Consider the following 17794-nt stretch of genomic DNA (forward strand, 5'->3'; position numbering starts at 1 on the left):
CATTCATTGCTGTCCTATATATTGCAAACTTTTTCTTTCCACATGCCACAAGCCTTCTGCTTCCCCATTAGAATTACAAGATTCCAATATGTTTCTCATTCAAGGCATCATGCATCAACTCTTCACCAGGAGGAGCATGGCATGCTCACATGATGGATGTGGCTCACTTTACACTCCTCTATTGAAGTATCACTTCTTGTTTGGCAGCACTTGGTTTTTCTGTTATTATTAGTTAATTATAGTTGCCTTATTTCTGCACTTGAATTTGGTGAACTATTCTATGCAGCAAATTCCAAAGTTAACATTACCACTTTGGAGATTACACCAAGGACCAGTGATTTTTCTTAGGTTCAAGGTGTGGGTGACCTGACAGTAAATTTATCTGCTTTTATACACTGGAAGATAGAATGTTACATATGACAACCTTTGTCCTCAGACATTGCATAGATTTCTCTAGAACAGGGTGATCCTCTGCAGGCTGATGAGGACTTTGATCATATTTTCCACCTCCAGATTTTGCTTTTCTTTTCCATTCCCAACCTAATGAATCTACTAGGCATATTGCAGTTTTTATGGATTTTGTATCTCAGGTTTGTGTTGTTTTATCCCTTTTCCCTATTTCTTATGTATCTTGTCCTTTCTTATTGCATGAACATTCCTCCCAACCCTTATTGGTTTATTGTACCTCACCTGTTATTTGAGCTTATATTGATCACTTTGTCTCATAATTAAGTGAGAGGATTAGCATGCTTTGTCTCCCAAGGACTTCAGGTCAGTTTGCACTTTCCTATCATTATGCCTACTATGCATTTTCTGACCACCAGTTGTTAGGTTCCTTATGGCATATTTTGGGGGGTGACTCCTGAATCATCTGTCAGCTTTACCCATGCCCATTATTCTCATTTGTGTCTTACTCTTAAAAATCTGTTACAGTATCTTTCTTCCATACATTTCGTATCTGAAGCTCTATCCAGAAATCCATTCAGGACTTCTTGCCCTTCTCTCCTTCCTTTGATCCCACATATCATCTTTGGCTATGGCACAACATACGTTATTTCTTTGTTGTTGGGACCTTATAGGTCATGATGCCTTATTGGCACAGATCTATTTATTGTCAACATTTCTTGGGGATTTACATTTAGCACAATTTTTTAAGTATTGCATTTTTGATACAATCCTGGAAGCTATAGAGTTTCAAGTGTCATCAGTTCAATAACAATTTACCCTTATGAATACTGTGGCCTATTTGTCTCAGTCAAAACCTTATATACCCATAATTATTGTTTTCCACCTCTCTCAGCCCTTACCCATCCATTCTACTTGGGGTACTTCTTGTCACCTTCCTCAGTGACTCACCCCATCACTACCAGTTCCTTTGACTACCTAGTAGGTTTGTGCCCATTGGGAACTTTGCTACTTCAGTTTCTTCACCACTTGCATTCCTTCATCAGCAATAAGTGGGTGCTTCAGGTTCTGTTGAAAGTATTTGCTGTCCAGTGTTTTTCACCACTTCCTGTTTCTCCTTATTGTATTGTCTTCCCTCCTTCTGAAGATCTTATGACCAACCAGCATCTGTTTGAAGCAGTTCAGGAATTGCTTTTGCAGCAGGCTATCAAACTCATACCCCATTCTTCTTAGGTTGTTTTTTTTCCAGACTTTTCATTGTCCCCAAGAAAACCAGGGATTGATGGCTGGTAATTGATTTATATTTCCTGAACCACTTTGATCCACTACCCTGGTTCACTGGAGTTATTTATTACCCCAAGATGGCCATTTTCTCCAGAGTTGTGGATGACCAAAATAATGTCTCCAATGCTTACCTAAAAATAGTCATATCAGTTCCGTCTCTTGCCTTCATTTTGTCCATCTCAAGGTGGTTTATTAATTTTGAGCCCTTCACTTGACACATCATGTATTTTGCCAAGTAGTCTATGCTTTTGCTTGGCATCTTCAACATCTGGAGCTGTGATTTGATTGTTACATGGATGACTGGCTTGTTTTGGCTCATTCTGAACAGGAATTGACCAATCATTCTTGGAAGCATCTTTCGGTGGTGGTTTGGGTGGGCTAGTGGATGGAATTGGAGAAGTCCTTCCTCAGACTCACTCAATATCTTGTCCATGTAGGAGTCTTTCCACACTCATATCAGTTGGGTGCAGCTGTCTTCTTCACTACTTTACTCAGTGGAACTGTTGGTTTGCTATGCCTTCTTGGCTAAGTTACTTATTGCATTCAAGAATATGTTGCTTTTGGGGATGTGGTCATCAATAACATTACTGCTTCCTCTCAGTCATGCTCATGTGAGATCTCTTCAGTTGATGCTTTATGATTGACAGATGCTTGCTTGGGATTTTCTTTTCACCCCATTTATCTTCCCTTTTCCCTGCAAGAAAATCTGGTTTGACAAAGCCCTTGCATCAATGACTGTGCCACTTCCTCCCTCTGCTTCTGGATCTACATCTTTTCACAAATGCAACCCTTTAGGGATGGAGATATTGGATAATTTCCAGAAGGCTTTGGGTTATTGGTCTGTGGACAGAAGTTCCTTGTATATCAATATTATTGAATTTTTGTCCATTTGTTAGATATTGCATCACTTCCTTCTTGTCCAACATTGTCTGATGACAATGCATTCAGATAATTCTGCTGTGGTGGCACATACCAACTATCAGTTATGTAGTTGGTCCAGATATCTACTTTGTAAGATGTTGGATCTTTTATATTGGGCCCATGCACATCACAATCATCCCAGTACTTGTCATATTCTGGATGCTTTCAGTCTGATCACTGATCATCTATTATGCCCAGACTGGATATATCCCACAAAGTGAGCAATAGATTCCCTTGTTTTCAGGGATCTCAGTCATTGGTGGGGTTCTTCTCATGTGGATGCTTTTACTATGGGTGTCAAAAAGTTACCTTTCTTTTAGTCATCTGTACCTCATTCCCAGTCTCTAGCAATCAATGCCTTCAACCAGGATTGGTTATACAAGTATATTTATGTGTAACTATGTATCTGATTACTTCAGTTGATGATTTATCTCCTCCACTTCATTCCTTGTCAGGTTCTCCTGATTGCTTCTTATTGGCCAGCTCAGCCTTGGTTTTTGTGGCTACAGTGTCTGCTCCTCTCTCATCCCTGCTATCTCTCTTCCACTTTCTCCCTACCTTCTTCATGAACCTTGGTCATATGTCCTACTTTTCACTCTTCCATTTCCCATCTTTACTCTTAACTGGATCTGGTTAGGTTTCTGTGTCCAGTGAAGGCTCTTCATTGTTTTATTGTCTATACTACTTCCTTCTGAGTTCCATGTTCCTAACTTTTATTCTCTGGTGATTCTCTCTTTTTTTAGCACCTTTCCACTTCTACCCTTACCTGTTGGGTTTGTCTTTCAATTTGATTAGCCTATTCCTCCCTACCTTCTTCTTCCCGAATTTATTCCAGGTATCCTGCCATCAGATCTGGCACCTCACTTTACCTTACTTCTTGTTTTATTTGTCCAGTGGAGGAGATTTTGCAATCTGACATGTAGACCACACTCAGTATGTTCATATCCCACTGTCTCCATCATGTCACAGTTTTCTCTTTATCAGGGTTTTGTCTACTACCTGTGACCATTCTCCAAACTTCTGTGTGACTCTAACTGATAAATGTTTATTCATGCTTTCGTTTCTTTTCAGGGCCCCTTTTTATAGTTCTTTATCTCATGGATTTCGCTCTGTGCCAAGTGGTGCCTGACCAGGTACCCTTTAATTTCAAATCCACACTGTCCAGCCATGGCATCTTGCATTTTATCTTCCATGACTTTGCACAATCACTGTTGAGATGGGAAGCACCACAAGATTGCTTGTTGGTTCATAATCTTGTGATATTTTGCTTCATAAACGTGTGTGTCCCAAACTGGACCACTCACAGACTTCATCAGTAAAGTAGAATGGGATTGCTGCCCATCCTTGCAGTGCCGAGAGTGAATAAGTTGATATGCTCTGCATTTCAAAATAATTTGATTGTTTAGATTTAAGCATAAAGCTACACAATTGGCTATCTGTGCTCTGCCCACCACAGGTGTCAAAATCCAGTTTTTTAGCAGTGTGAGTCTGTATTATGAGTGGAGTATGGGAGACCTAAACATTTTGTATTTCTGAGTCACTGGGGTAGTTGATTAAGTGCCACAAAATAACTATTCAGTTACAGAGTAAGGCAATGATGTTCTGTGGATATAAAAGACATGATATCCTTCTACTTGCAAATACCAATGATAACAGAGTGAAGCATAAGAATGCAGCTCACCCTTTCAACTGAGAGCCTTGACCATACTTTCATGTGGATTTTGGTACCCTGAAGGCAGGTTTTGGATTTAAAGTGAACCGATCAACATAAGTCTTTGTATAGGATTCAGGTGTCTATCCTCCTCCTCCTATATCAGGTCTGGCATAGCCAGGTGGTTAAGGCACTTGACTCACAATCTGAGGGTTGGGGTTCAAATTCCTGTCACACCAAACATGCTTGCTCTTTCAGCCATGGGGGTGTTATAGTGTGATGGTCAATCCCACTATTTGGTGGTAAAAAAGTAGCCCAAGAGTTGGCAGTGGGTGGTGATGACTAGTTGTCTTCCCTCTAGTCTTACACTGCTAAATTAGGTACGGTTAGCACAGATAGCCCTTGTGTAGCTTTGCACAAAATTCAAAACAAACCAAACCCTCTATACCCTCTGTCTGTGTTATGGATCACAGCAGTGATATGTGGTATTATTCTGGCTCTCTTTGGCTGTCCTTTGTCAAGTTTTCTTATGGGGATGTTGATGCTATATGGGTAGTCCCTGCCTGTTTCACAGTTTGGGAAATTGATTGCATGTGATAGACATACTTTCTATACCAAGTTCTCAGATCGATAGCTCAGAGCTAATCCTTGCATCATACTTGGGAATCTATGTGTTGCTCAGTTTCCTGGTTCTTTGATTTGAGGTGAAGACAATATGATCCTCATCTTACCCTTATATGGAAGATTTTGGATGTAGTTAACTTACTGAGTATGTGTTTCGCTCTAGCTACTCTTCATTTACCCTTTCTCATTCTGAGATTGAGTTCCAGTATATTTCTGTGGTTAGGATCACTTTCCTACCACATCCCTTCTACTGGGATATGCCCATCTCATTTTACACTTATATCTCGCACAGTTGTGTGAAGAGTACACCTGGTTCAGAAGTGTTGTGGTTCTCCTCTTCTGATCCTTGGATTTGAATGTCACATTTCCAGGGATATCCTTCAGATTCTTTCAGGTGGTATATCTGTCTTTCTCTCACGCTTGTTCCTCCTTTTTATCAGTGTGGAATTCTAGCTAATTTTGTAAGTGGAGGGAAGTACTATATGAAGTTATTTTTCTATATGGAAAATGTATTTCTAATAGGTACTTCCCTACTTTCACATTTTCCACTCTTCCTCCCCATGTTTCTCAGGTTCTGCCATCTTTTGTCAAAATGTGGAGTGACAATTTGATATAAGAGTTTAGAGGGAGTCCTATGCATCATATGAGCATTTTTGCTCCTATTAGTGAGGAAATGACACATGATGATTTACATGAGAGACATTTTAGAATCTTGCAATTCCAATAGGGAGAGCTAAAGGTTTGTCATACTTAAAGAAGGATTTTGCATATATAGAGGGCAATACTAAAAGAGAACAGCTAATCTTATAAGAGGAGGTTAGCACTTATCAGAAATAAATTTTCAGTGTCAGAAAATTATAACTTTTAATGGAATCCTGAACAAAATAGATACTGATTTAAAAACAATATAATTAGGTAGACTTTTCTTTTATACTATTAAAGGCACATTATGTATTTATGAAAAGTTTTCTTTTTTATCACAAATAAAATTTGTGTTGTAACTAACAAAATTTATCATTTATGATTGCTGTCACTGTGTAACAGTTGGAGAAAATTCTCATAAATAATTTCTTTTTATGGACGCGATGCTGTTATTAGTTCAACCTTAAGATAGAAAAACAACCTATATTTTATAGTAATTCAACAAAATAGTTTTGTAATATTGTGACTGCTTTAGTTTTCACACTGTATTGTTTTTATGTAAAAGGAAAAAAATATAGAAAGCTTAGTATGATAAATTAGTAAGCACTTGAAAATCCCATTGTGTGTAATAATGTATATTTACATAAACTTACATTTAATCGTGAAAACAGTTGATAGGTGGCATAAAGTGAACAATTTTGAAGATACAAATATGTGTGTGATTTCTTGTGATAACTATTTATTTACATTTGAATATAAAGCTAACAGGTTGCACTTTTCAAAAAACTAAAAATGTAAAAAATATTCAAAAATCTAAGAATGGAAAAAATGTTTCAATATTTTTTATGAAACAAAGGTAGAAGATTAAATAGCATTTAAAGAACTGATAACTTATTTTAAAAAAAAAGCTAAAAACACGATCAATCTGGACAGTGTTACCATTGTTGATGACTCTGTTCAGTGTCAAAGGCAGAGTTGAACCATTACAGACTTGGAATGACTTGTCATTTAAAAAGTTATGAATAAAACTGGATTAATGACCATGTAATCCATAGAAATAAAGGTCTTGTAAGGTGCCATATCTCCATGTAGTGTAATAAACATTTGCAAGATATTAAAAAAAAAGATAACTTCCTCTTGAGGAATGTTTTCCTAATCAAAATTTTAAGTCAAACCAGGTGGTACAAGGTTGAGCACTGTTTATAGAAACCACACTGAGTGGGTGAGAGGAGGTTGTATGATTCCAGGAACTAAAGAAGAAAAGCATTAACCATCCTGTCCAAAACCTTACAGAGACAGCTAGTCAAAATAGTTGGTTTATAATTAGAAAGAATCTTAGGATCCTTTCCAGGTTTAGAAAGAGAGATAAAAAATAGCCCTTTGTGAAGCATCTGGAAAATCCTTCCTATAACGAATCCAATTAAAAGTAGACAAAAGAAGAACATCTGAGGCTGGAGAAAGATGGTACAGTATCTCATAAAGTATTGACAGACTGATGAAGAGTGATCTTTAGTTTTACAAGGAGAAATCATAAATTCAATAGTCATAGAGACTATTGGCTCCAGAAAATAAAAGGGTTGATGTTTCAGTTTGTAACTTGATGGCCAAGAAGGCAGAGGAAGAGATGAAAGTGCTGGAATGGTGAGAATAGCACTACTTAAGGGTGTTTGCATTATCAAAAAAGGATGGGAGGTAAACTTCAGTAACTTTTCAAATTTTTGTCCAAAATGACATTGAAATTAGTGGTCAAAGATATATTTGAAGTGAATTTAACCCAAGATTCTTTTTCATCTGACTTGCTGGACATGGACACAAGTGCTGAAAGGCTGTGATTGTGAAAAGTTGAATATCTGTAGAAGACATTCTAGTCTTTCTTTGTGCTTTCCATTCCTGTTGGAAGTCAGGGGCTCATCATGAATGAAAATACTGTGGATCATAGAAACAGCTGTTTGAGCAATACAATCAGTTACTGCCTTCATGCAATTGGTAATAGTGGGTAGATGAATCAGGCACACTAGTCAGGTGGTATTGACAGCAGGCATTGGATATTTATTTATAATTAATATGATAAGATGAAAAAAAAATTCTTTATGCTGTATTGATTTATAGGCCTTGAACTTTTTACATAACAATATTTTTTCAATGTTTTTCAAATGTGATGTTACTTTGTACAAAAATAACCAACCGGATTTGTTTTTTGATAAAGAAACTTCCCACAAAATTATGTGAAATCCTGATATATTTATTACCAGTTCTAATGTTATTTTTGTGTTACATGTGATTTTTCTGACTTTGTATTTTGCAGATTCATCTGAGAATCTCATTGCTACTATAGTAGTGTTTCTATTTATTATACCATTAGTCTTGGGCATAGTTGTCTATGTTTGGTGTTTCCGATGTTTCAAGAAGAAACATCAAGTTGATCAAGTACCTCTTGTGGATGATATGGAAACTAGAGTTACTGGAACATCTTCTAACATTGGAGGAACTGCAGAAAGTAACCAGTCCTCTCCTGGGAACCAACAGGGTTCTTTGCGAGTTGAATTCAGATCTCCAAAGTATCACTTTCCAGAAGATGTTGTGATTGAAAATTCTTCAGCAAGAGCTTACCCACAAGAAAAACAGGCAGCAGTTTAGAAACCTTATGGTTTAAAGTATATATACACGTTAAGGCAGCTAGCTAGTTTGTGTGTATTTCAGTATATAATGCTTTATGTGATGTTGCCTGTGTCATAGGAGAATAAAGAAAAATCTGGAATGAAAAAATCATTTATACTAGTTTTAAGAATTCCATTATCTTTTCTATGGAATAACTGAACATGAACTTGTGTAATATTTTAACACAAAGTTAATCCCTTACTGGGGTTGTCATGCTAACTTAGATAAATGGTTAAAGCTCAGTTAAAGGGCCAAATCAGTTCAAACTTTTATCATGACTCAAAACATTGTTTTTTGTATATCCATATATCCAGCTTTATTTATACCACTACAAATTCAGTTGTTGTTGAAATTCACTTGCTTGGTCTTAAGTTGCTTTACAAGAGAGAAGAAATTACGTAAACAGATCATGAAGGAGAATTTACTTTGTTTTTTTTTAAACCTAAGAACTGAGGTCAGCTCACTTGAAGTACCTTGTGCATTTCTTTCTGAAATAGAGGACTGATTTAATATCCTATTCACCTCTGAATCTTGTAAGCATGATTAAATGTGATTACCATCCACTCAACAAGGGAGGGACATTTATGCAACAAAATATGGTAACTCTGTGCATTCCTCACAAAATCTGGTAAGATTTTGTTAAAGTTTATAGGTATCTTGTATGCAGAATGACATCTTTTTAATTACATCTTTCTGCCAAATATTTATTTGTATTCAAACTGTGAATAGTTCAAGTGCAAGGTGATTTTCATTTTAAGTGTAAAATTACTTTTATGTTATGGTTTTCATATTTAATTTCCATAGTCTCTGGAACCTTCTAAATGAATATCAGTAGTTTTTACAGTAAGAATTTATATTTTATTTTTCTCTAACATATTGCTCACTAGCTATTATTGTCAAAATACACTGAAAAGAAATAACTAAAACTAAGAAACAAAATTTAGATAAAACTTTGAATTACAACATGTATTATAATACCAGTTTCATTCACATGCATTGATAATAAAAGTGTGTAATTAGATTTTGAATGTAATACAGTGACTTGCCAAAAAAGTGTTTAAATGGGTACCCATTGTGAAAGGTTTAACCCTTTGAATGTGACTGGGTAAAAGGGTGCATGCCATGACCTCTTTAAGAGTTAGATTAAAAAGTTAATTTAACAAATTTATTATTAATTTATATCAGTAAACTTGACATAAAAATACAGTTTATAACATAAACATTTATGTTACCTAAGTTTAAATTTCAAAAGGAAATATTTAAAAAAAAATCTTTATGTTCACTTTTTTTCATTGCTTTGAATTCTTCCCTTTAGATTTTGTATCCCATAGTATGGCTTTCAGAGTGTACCACCAATTAGAAACACAAACTATGTGAACTTTCTTCCTTCCATAGTTGCTGAGATATCAATATATTTGTCAGTGAAGCCCCTGCTGCATGTCCTGTTTGTTAAGATAGATATCATCCCTTCATTGCTGATGGACATTTTTATAACCTATAGAATGAGCAGGTTCACCTTTGCATTAAACTTATTTTTTTTCTGTTTGCCTGGCATACAGCTGATCTCACATTCTTTGTCTGTGATTGTTATTCTTGAATTCTGATCAGCTGAGAGAATATTTTAAAAATATTTATAGCTTATTTTGAGAATGAGATATAGTAGTATGGGAGCATTCTATTTTGGTGACTGATATATTCTTTGTTTTAAAATGTGTACTAGAAAGCTAAATGATTTTTTTCAAATACTTAAATTTAATAGATTCAACATTGTTTACTTAGAAATTCAAGTGCGAAATCGATTTTCTTGTGGTTATTTAATGTACTTTTACATATATATATTTTTTTCAACAAAAGTAACTGAAATGTAAAAATTAGAAGTGTCTTAGGTTATGTAACAAAACTTAAATTTAAGATTTCATATGCTCAGTTGATTGTTAAGGAAAGCCTCTTGTATCTGTGTGACTCTTAACCTGATTATTTGTTTACCCTAAGCTTTAACAAAAAAAACATCTCAATGGACTCCCACTATGATTTATTGTTTTTCTATGTAATAGGATCAAAATATATGTTAATAAAGTTATAAAAGTGAAAGAAAGCAGAGAAAGAGGTTAGAAAATAAAAAAAATTCATGTTTTCCAAAATTTTTTCTCATTAATGATTTCATTATATTAGTATTAGGGTAGGGAAAGTATGAAATAAATAATATTTTTATCAAAATTAAAAACTACTTTTGATATTCAATTAGGAGGTTAAGTGGTCAAGCAAATGAAATAAGAAAACGGAGAGATGAAAATCACCGTTCACTTACTGGCTTAGCAAAGGCTTCATAAATTCACAGACAAGTCTTTAGTGAAAATACTTTTTTAAAAACATCTAATTTTTTTGTTTAAAATGCACTGCTAATGTTTACTAAAAGCTTGTCATGTTTTGTGAGAAAACACCAAATGCGTTCAGAGTTATAGTATATCTTGTTTCATGGTTGCAGATGGTTAAATTGACCAAGCTCATATACAAAGAATTAATGTATGAGTGAATAATCAAAACTTAACAAAGGAAAATGTAAGTTTAACTAATCCTATGATCTGTCACAAGCTACACAACATGGCTTTTACAGTACTTGAATACATAGATGCTTAACTCAAAGTAATTAATAAATTACAAATCAGTTCAACCATGTTGATGAGTAACTGTTATCACAATATCTATGTAGTTGTTAAAATATATGTCAAGACATTACAACTATCATATATCTTAAAGGTAAGTTCAGCATTACACTTTTGTATTGAATACTGTATTGCAGTACGTTCAGAGTGAACTTTTCTTATTTAATGCTGTAATGCAGTATATTCAGCATTACTCCATTTGTATTGAATACTGAATTGTGGTACCATTTAGCATTACACCACTTGTATTGAATACTGTATTGCAGTAAATGTATCTATTTTATTCAGTACATTCAGTATGAACTTTTCTTATTTAATACTGTGTTACAATACATTAAGTATACACTTGTACTTAATTCTGAGTTATAAGGGAATTAGTTATTACTAGTTACTAAAGCAAGTTTAGGAACATTTAAAATAAAGACAAGCTTAGTCCATCATCACATATATTACAGGAACATGACGAGGTACCTGTATTGTACTTGATGTAGCCTGTTGTCAATGAAGGTTGTTTAATAATGTGCTCCTGAAACACGTAAGAATTATGTTAAAACTGCAGTTATGCTACAACTGTTTTTAAGTAATGTTCAGGTTTCAAAGTATTAAGGAATAAACATAACATAGTTTCCAAAATAATTTGAAAGTAGTGTCCATTAGATAAGGAACTTTGGTTTTCTCAGGTTACAAAACATTCTAATTTTATTTCATTAGACTACAGTTTGTGCTCTAACTAATATGCTTAGTGATAAATGTAGTCCCCCATTTCTCATAATACTTGTGATTACATTTATATGTCAGTATTTGTTGGAACTAAATATGGAAAATATATTTTATCATTATAGTGAAAATATTTACACAGATATTTTGAAGAATAACAGCTTTTGTGGTTGTACACTTTGGTACAAATATATTTTAACTGTTCAATGTGCCTTGTCATAAAAGACTTGGATATCCACTCTAGGAAATAACTCTTTCACTGGAATTATTATTGCTTAAAACGTGTCTGTTTCCACTAAGAATTACAGGATTGTACATTTTCTCATGTATTTAGTGTTGAAATGTTTAGTAATATTTTAGTCATGTGCAATATGCATTTTTTTAAATTCTAATAATATATTAATGAAACTCAATTTTTATTCTGGTTAAGCGAGCTTGCTGTTAGATGAGAGCAAACTGTTTGTTACTGTACTTATTTTGTAGTTTACTGATTTGTTTAGGAAAATAAAATTAATGGTTCAAATAATGGAAAGCTATCACAACAAAGTGTTCTTGTAACAAAAAAAACTTCCATGATGTCTTGTTTCTGAAGTAAATTCATTATATCTTTTATGGGTTAATAAGAGCTGACTTGTGTTTTATAAATATCTAAGAGTTGGTTTAAGAATATGCCATACTTTTATAATCTACTTTATATAAAAAATAAAAGTGTTAAAAATTATATTTCTATTTTATGTGAACAGTGTACCATCTGCAACACTCACGAACTTCAGAAATTAAGCTTAAGAAGTTTAACTCATTTTTGAGGGATACTTTTGGCAGCAGGTTTGCTGTTATGTCATGATGTGGTTGTAATGAATATTTCGATTAATAAAATAAAAACTACCATATCTAATATTTATGTATCTCAAAAATTCTGATAGAAATTTAATCCAAAAGTTAGTCACTTATAATAAACATTTGATAAAGTTTAGTAGATTTAAACAGTAAACATGTTAGTTGGGGATGTTAAAACACCAATAATTAGACGTAATTTATAATCTCAATTATGTTTATAAAATATATTTGATGAAATTCTAAATTGGGTTGGATTATTATACTTTATTTGGCAGGGCATATAGTAATTCATCCATTGGAAATTCTAAATAGTAATATTTTTTGTTCATTTTCATAGTATGGATGACATTTGAATGGCTCAAGATAGAGGTTTGTCTTCAAAGTCCTACGTGATCTCATGCATCTGGTAGATGCGTGAACTCAGAATTAACTTTTTCTACAGCCATGTAAAGTATCTGTGTTGAATATTGAAGTAATTTAGTAACAAGGCTATTTGTACCAAAAAATAGTAAAATAAAACCATAGTAAACAGATGGAGAACATCTACCAAAACTTCAGCAATGAAATGTAATACTGTAGAAAAGTGTCAGAATTATGAAGTTGGTGACACTTACATGAACATAGCTAATGCCATGTTTTTCATGTTTAATTAAGTGACCATGAAGTTATGTTTTGTATATTTTCCTGATCTTTAGTTTTGATTTCAAATCAAAATTTTGTTAAGTAAGTAATATCTCATATTTAATTGTGATCTCATCAGTCTGTTTTTGGTTTTTTTTATTCTTAAGGTGCAACACCAAAGAACATTGTGCCATATATTTTAAACTACAGAAACTCATTGGTTTATTACTTGGTTATTGGTTGTGATGTTTCTTCTCTTTAGTACAAACATTTATTACTTTTTATGTTTCATGAAATTCTTTTTGTGTTTACCTTTCATTTTCGTTTACAATTTTTTATATTAACATGTTAAATGAAATTTCGGTTTATGCATCATATTTGTTATTTTAGGTTAAGTACTCCATTTTTTTTTTAATTACAGACTTGGAATTTTGTTTATTTACAATAATATAAAATTCTTATATTAGTGGATTTTATCTGTCATAAAGGTATATTATTTAGGTTTTAATAACTCATTCTGTTTTGAAATATTTTGCTTATGACTTGCAATGAAATTTTATACAAATGCTCAAATGAGATTTTTTTAAACAATCCAGAAACACTAAGTTGAAAAAAAAATCAACATTAATAAAAAACACAAACAGTTTTATGAATTAAAGTTGTAATGAATTGATCTAAACATCTGAGAATGTCACAATCACTTTTGATATAATAGTCATATACATATTAGTGAATACAAAGTAAAAAATTCTAAAGTTTATTAACATGACTTTTATGTCTGTTTTATGTATGACTGAAACATGTACAAATTATGGTAAATTTTATAAAAATCAAACTATATTTTTAGATCTTAGAAAGTGCTGAGCTAACTTTGGTATTGTAAGTTTTTATTGTGTTGTGGAAAAATTTACAGTAATTAAAAGTTGTACTCATATTTGTTCTTATGACAAAAGTTAATAACTATAACACTTTCAAAGTATTATAAAAAGTGATGATGTACATGTTATAGTGTTGATAAATTTTTTGATTTACTGTAGAAAGGTTTGGCTTCCTTGTTAAAAAGAAATTGGAAACAATAAATAGTGTACTTATCATCCAATATTGGAAACTTTTTGTTATTTAATTAGTGCACAGCAATATGTATGTAATATACATTTGAACAACTCATAAATGTTAAGATATTATTCTGTCTTTTGTCAAAATGGAGTTGTGTATTTTATTAATGTTTGTGAAACGGAAGAATTAAATACTGTAGTCAACAACCTACAATTTTGTAAATGGAAAGCCTTTTATGTTGTGCTGTTAATACCCAATGAGATTTTGTGTTCAGAAAGAACTCTTGTATTTATCACTAGATTAATAAGACTGGTAAAATAAAAACTAAAGGGTTAGTAAATATTCTAGGAATTATTAAAGTGGTTAAGTTACTTCATGTTTATCTGATGGCTTTTAGTTTTCATTAGATACGCAAATGCATTGCTCAAGTAGACTTTATATATGATTTCCCATTATGAAATTTAGAAATGTTCTTAATGAATAGCAAAGTAAGGTGTTACAAAGTAACTTAAAAAAAAAAAGAGGTTTGTTGGACCGTCTAGTCTAACACATTGTTTTCCACACAACATTCCATACGTATATTATGTAAGTTATGCTGATTGGTATATGTATTTATGAAGTTTCATGTTCTATCAAACAAAATATGTTTATTACATTCTGATCTCCAGAAATGTTTTCATGATTTAACATTTTTTTTAATATCATTCCATTCAAAAGTTGCCTAAAATCTGTTTCTACTCTAGAAAAGATTGGCTGTGAAGTAACATTTTTAATCATTACTTCTTGAAGCTTAAAGTGTCAGGGTTACACACACACACAGGGTACTTTTTGAAATAAATGTTTCACTGGTCATTATGAAATGTATTTTTAAGGAGATACTTTTTGTATACTATATGTTAGTCTTTTATAGTGAACAATTCAGGTTCTTTGCAGAATCAAGCACTTTATATATTAAAAGATAACATAAAAATGCACATTCTGTATAGTTAAATTGTCTGGCCGTGACATACTTATAATTAAGGCAAGTTTTGGCATTTGTGTGTGCTTTAATTATGTACTTAGTGTTTAACCTATTGTATTTGTGATATTTAGTATTTATAAATGTTGAATTTGAAAGTGTTGAAATGATAAATAGAACAACATACCACTCAGCTTATGGTAATTGTGGCACTGTTTCATTTATGTAGTTTTTTTATTAATAAATATCACTATGGTATTTCATGGTCTTGAAGTTTACATGTAGGTTTAGGCAGTTTCACATAATTTTGTATTCTGAAATCCTGTGTGTTGTGTTATTGGATAATTAAAATAATGTTTATAGCTGTTTATTGTTTAGTGATACTGCAAAAGGTTTTTGTAGTTTTTCAGTCAGCATTTAATAAAAGATAATTCTTTCTGTTAAACTGGTTATATTTTCTTATACTAAAGGATCAGGAAAATGTTTTTTATTCTATTTATGATTTTTCTATTACGTAGATCTAACGTGCGCCATTCTTATATATATTCTGTTATAGTTTCTGCTATGATTTTATATCATTTTGTTTTCAATTGTATGGTACTAATTTAGTATTACTTAACAAATCACATCGAGTTTTTTTTTCATTCCAAAAGCTGTATTTCAGCTGTCTTTGCTTTTCTCATATTTGTGTGTACATGTATTTTAGCAGTTATTGTATCAGATAATAAAGGTGGAGGCAAAATATTTATTGTTTGACAATTTCTGATGATGATTCTTACAAAAAAACTTTGAGTTATTAAATTAGACATTAATGGATAACATTTTGAAATGTTTTATTTATTTATAACACAAGAAAGATTTGTTAAATGATATCTGTTGATTCTTTTTTTCATTTTTGTAATGAAGACAGGTTGTAAACATAGGGTTTTAACTTTACACCTTCAGAATTTCTGAGACTTAGAAGATATACTGGTTAAAACAACCATCTGTATACGTGTTACTTTGACTATGAAGCAGAAGATTGACTTTCTGTGCAGTATGATCTGAATAATCAATCATAATTTCCTGAATCTCTTTAATATGGAATATATGCAGATTATTTTTATAAATCTGGGAGCATAAAAGCACATTACATTGAACTATAGAAATGTAAATCTAGAAATAATTATAAAATTCATTAACCTTACTCCAACATACTTTAAGTCCAGGAATAATTATATGATTAATTAACTTATTCCACCATACATGTCATTAATCTGTATAATTGAGAACTATCTTCATTTCTCATAAATAATAGTCTACCTGAAAGCATATGACCTTACCATTTGCCAAACTAAAATCATTTTCCATGATTTGAGATCACATATAATTGAGACCATAAGAAGAATATCAAATCCACGAGATCTGACACATTGGAATTTACTATGTGAGTGATGCCAACCTGCTGTAGAAAAGGCAGAGATAAACTACTGGAACAACACTTAATAAATGTGCTTTTGTTTCCAAAGCATGAGATATCCTCAGATAAAATTGAAACCATCAATGCACATGCTAACCATTTCAGCCATTATAATGTGATGGGCAATCCCACTATTTCTTGGTAAAAACGTAGCCTAAGAGCTTGTGGTGGGTGATGACAACTAGCTGTCTTACTTTTATTCTTTCACCCCTAAATTACGGACAGTTAGAGCAGATAGCTTTGTGCAAAATTAAAAAACAACAACAACTGGGTTTCCCTATTTGTGATTGGCTGAACACAGATAGCCCAGTTCTCTGCAAATAAAATTATAAAAAATACATAATACATAAGCCTGTTACTAGCAACCCGAAATTATAACTTTAAAAAGGGATTTTGTGCAGAAGTGAAAGTTAAACACTGAGAGAAAATGTAGTCATATCTGTGTAAAATCCAGAAAAATATATGTAATATCTGTGGTAAGATCCCTGGAAAAGCTTGTTAAGTCTGTGTAACTCTTCTGAAATCTTGCTTTCTCAGGCCTCAACATGAAAATAACCCTTCAAATTTCAGACATAACATAGTGATTGGTACTTGATATATCAGTTGGCCAACAGGCAAATATAATGGGTGAATACACCTGCAACTGTTGTCCAGTTCCTCAACAAGAATAACTAGGTGTGATAATTAAAAAGAATGATATTCTTGTATGAGAATCAGACAAAAAGTTAGAAACTTGCTTGAGCAATACTATGTTCCATTCTTAGTGAAATGAAATGTAACAAAATGTTAGAAACTTGCTTGAGCAATACTATGTTCCATTCTTAGTGAAATGAAATGTAACAAAATGTTAGAAACTTGCTTGAGCAATACCATGTTCCATTCTTAGTGAAATGAAATGTAACAAAATGTTAGAAACTTGCTTGAGCAATACTATGTTCCATTCTTAGTGAAATGAAATGTAACAAAATGTTAGAAACTTGCTTGAGCAATACTATGTTCCATTCTTAGTGAAATGAAATGTAACAAAATGTTAGAAACTTGCTTGAGCAATACTATGTTCCATTCTTAGTGAAATGAAATGTAACAAAATGTTAGAAACTTGCTTGAGCAATACTATGTTCCATTCTTAGTGAAATGAAATGTAACAAAATGTTAGAAACTTGCTTGAGCAATACTATGTTCCATTCTTAGTGAAATGAAATGTAACAAAATGTTAGAAACTTGCTTGAGCAATACTATGTTCCATTCTTAGTGAAATGAAATGTAACAAAATGAACTTTAAAAGGACTAACAATATT

General features: G+C 32.4%; 1 protein-coding gene across 4 annotated transcripts in view; it reads left to right on the plus strand.

Annotated features, from left to right (window-relative positions):
• Nucleotides 1–14119, plus strand: part of LOC143232593 (uncharacterized) — a 35824-nt gene extending 21705 nt beyond the window's left edge. For all 4 annotated transcript variants that reach the window (XM_076468205.1, XM_076468206.1, XM_076468203.1 and 1 more), the window contains exon 5: nt 7833–14119. In XM_076468205.1, the coding sequence (XP_076324320.1) occupies nt 7833–8164 (332 nt within the window). In that variant the 3' untranslated portion in view covers nt 8165–14119. The remainder of the gene's footprint in view (nt 1–7832) is intronic.
• Nucleotides 14120–17794: the final 3675 nt, after the last annotated feature.

This window comes from Tachypleus tridentatus, chromosome 11, assembly GCF_004210375.1.
Source record: "Tachypleus tridentatus isolate NWPU-2018 chromosome 11, ASM421037v1, whole genome shotgun sequence".
NCBI classification, from domain to species: domain Eukaryota; kingdom Metazoa; phylum Arthropoda; class Merostomata; order Xiphosura; family Limulidae; genus Tachypleus; species Tachypleus tridentatus.